This window comes from Austrofundulus limnaeus, unplaced genomic scaffold (assembly GCF_001266775.1).
Source record: "Austrofundulus limnaeus strain Quisiro unplaced genomic scaffold, Austrofundulus_limnaeus-1.0 Scaffold152, whole genome shotgun sequence".
NCBI classification, from domain to species: Eukaryota; Metazoa; Chordata; class Actinopteri; order Cyprinodontiformes; family Rivulidae; genus Austrofundulus; species Austrofundulus limnaeus.
In genome coordinates, this window is record NW_013952554.1 from 258992 (window position 1) to 263647 (window position 4656).

General features: G+C 38.0%; 2 protein-coding genes across 2 annotated transcripts in view; both read right to left on the reverse strand.

Annotated features, from left to right (window-relative positions):
• Positions 1-560: 560 nt before the first annotated feature.
• On the reverse strand, positions 561-2390 carry upp2 (uridine phosphorylase 2). The gene is made up of 7 exons (XM_014016686.1): positions 2212-2390; positions 2006-2120; positions 1764-1922; positions 1554-1668; positions 1268-1477; positions 1021-1167; positions 561-913 (listed from the first exon to the last, which is right to left on the reverse strand). Exons 1-7 carry the CDS (start codon positions 2262-2264, stop codon positions 771-773), a joined length of 942 nt encoding a protein of 313 aa, XP_013872140.1. The 5' UTR covers positions 2265-2390; the 3' UTR covers positions 561-770.
• A 364-nt stretch (positions 2391-2754) lies between these two features.
• Positions 2755-4656, reverse strand: part of LOC106523310 (uncharacterized protein C7orf57) — a gene marked incomplete in the record, with an annotated part of 9466 nt that continues 7564 nt past the window's right edge. Inside the window, 2 exon segments of the mRNA XM_014016687.1 lie at positions 2755-3034; positions 3266-3358. Coding sequence (XP_013872141.1) covers positions 3274-3358 — 85 coding nt within the window.

Consider the following 4656-nt stretch of genomic DNA (forward strand, 5'->3'; position numbering starts at 1 on the left):
TCTAGTAATATATTTACTGAGAAAAATGGTGAAGTGTTCAATACTTATTTTACCCGCTGTAAATAATACAGCTATTACAAGAAAATGATTACTATTAATAACCTTTATTATAGGTTGTATGAGCATGTTATATTTTACAAGGATGCAACAGTAAAAGTGCACAGCTAACAAAAAAAATATCTGCACACTTATCAGAATTTAACTGCTTATATAAGGGTTTGCATTGACATTACAGTCATGTGGGACAAAGGCCAATATAAACACATTTGATGCTGAAACAAACTGGTAAAAACTACTCCATCCTTTTTGATCGCAAAGAATAACATGAAGGAAACACTTCTAAGCAAAAGGCCTTTAATTTGAAAATCCAGCTACATGCAAAACATTTCTGAACTTATATTTTATTCCAGTAATTCAAATTCTAAGTTTTCTTTTTTTTAACCATCAGAAGTTGGATAAGTCTCTATATCTGTCACATTTATGGTTTTATGTAGTAATTGTGTGTAAATTGCAGCACTGACATTAACATGAAAATAATCATACAGAATGCATTTAAAGGATTTCTATTTTACATAAATATTAAAAYATTTAATATTTTAGAAAAATATAGTACATACTTGAATAAGCAACATGCTTGTATTTTAGCATAGTTATTTAAATGATCTTAACACTCTTACATAAGAGTCAAATATTACATTAGGTACAGTATTTTATATACATATTCACAAATCAGTCAAATATATATACAGTATTCTGTGGTTCCAGAAGTTTTAGACTATCAGTCCCAGACGTTTCTTGATAAAGTGAGACACCAGGACTTGAGGTCTCTCCTGGTACTCGACCAGAACGTCATGAGGGGAGGTGATCTGATCCCCATCAAAGCGGTTCAGCAGGGTCACGCAGACCACAGCCGCTGCGTGGAGAGAAAACAGGAGAAAACTATTAGTCRTTTTTACATGAGATGTATTGAAGATTACACGTCAAGTCATATGTAGTTCTGATTATGAATGTTTTCAGCACCTTTAAGACCACAAACTCTGCACATGGCGGCAAAGACCGTGGACTCCATTTCAATATTCCTCACTCCAGCCTCGTAAGCCTTCCTCAGGTACTCCAGTTTCTCTTCGTGAGAGAAGGAGCAGAGAGCTCCATCAAGTCTGCCTTGACCTAAACAGAGACCCAACCAAGGATCTGTCAGGATGTGACGTGTATACCACAACTTACTAATGCTTGAAAAGAAATCTCAGCGGGGAAGTGCGTTCCGTACCTTCATAGAAGTCGTGGGTGCACATGGTGTTTCCGATAACCGCTGGAAGGTTTTGAATTTCTGAGGAGTACAGCAGGAGCTCATTGGCGACTCCCTCGTCCAGCTCGGTGCTCCTGGTGATGACTTTACCCAGAACGATTTGTTCGAACTGAGGTAGGAAAGCGTAGTCCACCGCCTTATCTGTGATCACCACCGTCCCTGGAGCCAGGCCTGAGGATGGGACAGAGGGCTTTAAAACGAGCACATCCTCAAATCACGTCAAAGCCGATTAAAGCTCTGCTCTTACCAACACCACCGGATGTTCCCAGGCGGAACAAGACCACATCGTGGCACTGGGCGTGATGCAGCAGCTTGATGAGCTCATGCAGCATAATGGAGATGGAGGGGACACCCATGCCATGCTGTCACATTAACAGTAGATGGGAATTATTCATTAAAAAACCAGCAAATATATATAATTATGAGGGTAATTTTTGCTTTTTTAAGTAATACTTACACTTATCGAAAGCACTGGTCCAACTTTGTACATGCAATAGCGATCAGTTCCTTCGCAGATGTCTCTGATATCTTTAGGGTTTCCGGGTAATTTCAGCTCCTGGTGCATGAACTGGGCGAAGGCCTTCATCCGGTTTGGGCTGCCACCAACACACACGAACTATGCAGAAAAGAGAAAGAAAGCCGAGTTGATGAGTTCTGTTTTTGTAGCTCTTATAACTTTTAATCTCGCCTTTCACAAACCTTAATGTCTCCGAACATCTCTGGGAGGTTGTGAGTCTTGGTGCTCAAGCTGAAGTGGTAGAGAATGTCTTCCTCCATAGAGCCCAAATAAGGGTTTTTCACCTGGACCTGTTGTCTTAAGAGTATTTGAGTTTATATTATTAATCACTGATAAACACAACCGTACATGGCATGTTGGAAAATAAAATTGGTTCATAAATACTTACTTGATGTAGTCACTGTGCTCATTTTCCACAGCGTTCAGGAGAATCGGTGCCATGATTTCTTTGAACGTCTTTAAAAGTTACCCGTCTTGAAGCTCTTTTTCCAAATAAAGCTGAGATCCAACTGCACAGCTGATATAGCGCTCGCCCCTGACCTCGCCACTGATTGGTTCTGGAAAGTAGGAGTAGCAGCAGTCCCTTCTCTGATAAAAGGAACTTCCCGTCACAAACAAACAGTCACAGAATATTACAAAAAGGCGTTTGCGGGAATGACCTATGTGACGAAAAAGGCGGTGGCATGATTAAACTCCGGGGTGTGTAATGTCCCAGCTGCAGCCAATCTGACGTGAAGTGACATAACTCACCTCCAGAACACTGAGATAACCTCTGACCTGATGCTTTAACATATCAAAACAGCAACGTATAAAGCTAACAAAATGTACAACTAATACCTGAACTGTTCATTGTTGTGGTAAATATTGACCAGTGAAGGAAAAAAATGCTTCTGAATTATTTGGATTTTTTTAAAACTTTATTTTCATAAATGCTCAATCAAATTTACCACCGAAAATACACAAAGCATTACCACAAGTTTCTTCTTTCTTTGACAGATGTCGTTATGGAGGCACTGCTAACAGGCACAATAAATAAAAAGCTATAGCTTCAATTCAGTGAAGTGTTTTTACACTTGGGATAACATTTAAAATTGAGTAAAAATGCTTAATGTAGCTCAGCTGGAAAGAAAATAGTATCAAATTGATGTCAGAAGCAAAAAATGGCAACTATTCTTCTTGGAGTCATGATGTGCTTCTGGCAGTCTTCCAGTCTGTTGACATAAAAAACATGGAAAAAGAGCAAAAGTCATTCAACTAATCATTGTCACATAATTCACTAATATTGTCACATAATCCTGTCAAGATGCTACATAAAGTCTTAATGATTCTGTGTCATTTAACAGCTTGCCTTTATTTCCTTTTAATTGCATTACAAGTGTATTTTTGCAAGCAGGATTTAAAATAAGTTCAAACAACTGTAACTCAGCTGCCGTGAGACTTACGAAACATGTCACTGCGCTGGTTTGTTGTCCTCTGCGTAACCAAAGCTCAACAGCTTCGACATGTCAACAGGTGCCGGTTTCTTGTCAAACACGCTGCAAAAGTTCCAAAGAAATTACGATTAGATAAAGGTTTTATTTTATAATCGATTTGAAATGGAATAGTCAGTCTGCCTTAAATAAAATGCGTTTTTTAAAATTATTTTATGCAACAAAGTGTTAAAAGGTAACGACAGACGACACAGTTTAAACATTAAACATGTGTTGACTGACGCAACACTGCATCCCAAGTTAAACTCTGGCTACTTATTACAGATTTATTCTTTCAAAAAAAGCACACACACAATCATCAACCTGTAGTTCCAGCAAATGGTTTTCGCTTTATTTTGTAACCAAATAACCAAGTCTGTAAAACGATTCCACCTGAACAAGTTGCATAATCACAACAAGCAAAATGATTTTGCGGCACGACGGTGTGGTGGTTAGCACCGACGCCTCGCAACAAGAAGGTCCTGGCTTCGGACCTGAGGTCTTTCTGTGCATTTTCTCCTCGTGCTTGTGTGGGTTTTCTCTCTGGTACACTCCAAAAACATGTTGCCTCCAGGCCTCCCTTGAAAAAGAGATCGGTGATCTCAATGGGATTTGCCTGGTTGAGCGTTAAGCAGTGATAAAATAAATTTTCTGTTGAATCATTTTTCCTCAATACAATTCAGATAAAATGTAGCAGTAATGTAGATTTACACTCTCTGGGTTGTTTGTTCACACTGACGAATAAAGCTCAATTGTAGACTTGCTATAATTATTTGGTTGACCATTTTTGTCCCTATAGCAGTGAAAGTTATGTTGTTGTTTTGACAAGTCATTGACCTTTTTTTTTCCCAGTGGTACTGGGAACACACAGCTCCGATCAGCTGAGAGCCAAAGCAAACAACATATCTAGATGCCACTGCACTTTGTGCTGTTTTATTTGACCGGAGCATTCCTGCTTTATCACCACAACAGTGAAACTTATGGACTAGAGTTTACACATGATGCTCTTAAACATACACGACAGAAAAAAATAAAATAAAAAACATTGTAGGGAGTTTTTAGGGTAAATACTATGGAATTACACTGATGCAAACACAAAGAACATTAGAAAAATGTATTAAGATCTTTTTAGGAGAGGTACATATACATGTTTAAGTCTATTTTAACTTCATTTAACATCTTCATACAAGTATTAGTGTAGTGTTTGTCCCAAAAATCACTCAGCATAAAATTTAATTAAGATCTTAAAAGGACAAATATGACTCTGGAGAAGAAAGTATCTTTTTTTTGTCACTTCAGTAGAAAATGAAACCAAATATTAGTTTATTTAGTTTATTTATTTCTTCATCATCAGTGACTTTTTT

What these genes read in the sequence shown, in the direction of transcription:
- upp2 (XM_014016686.1), bottom strand. Translation starts at nt 2,264, where the DNA reads ATGGCACCGATTCTCCTGAACGCTGTGGAAAATGAGCACAGTGACTAC. An exon ending in AGATGTTCGGAGACATTAAG is followed by an intron (nt 1,923 to 2,005) that starts GTTTGTGAAAGG and finishes TTTTCTGCATAG; the next exon opens with TTCGTGTGTGTTGGTGGCAG. An exon ending in GGGAACATCCGGTGGTGTTG is followed by an intron (nt 1,478 to 1,553) that starts GTAAGAGCAGAG and finishes TCCCATCCTCAG; the next exon opens with GCCTGGCTCCAGGGACGGTG.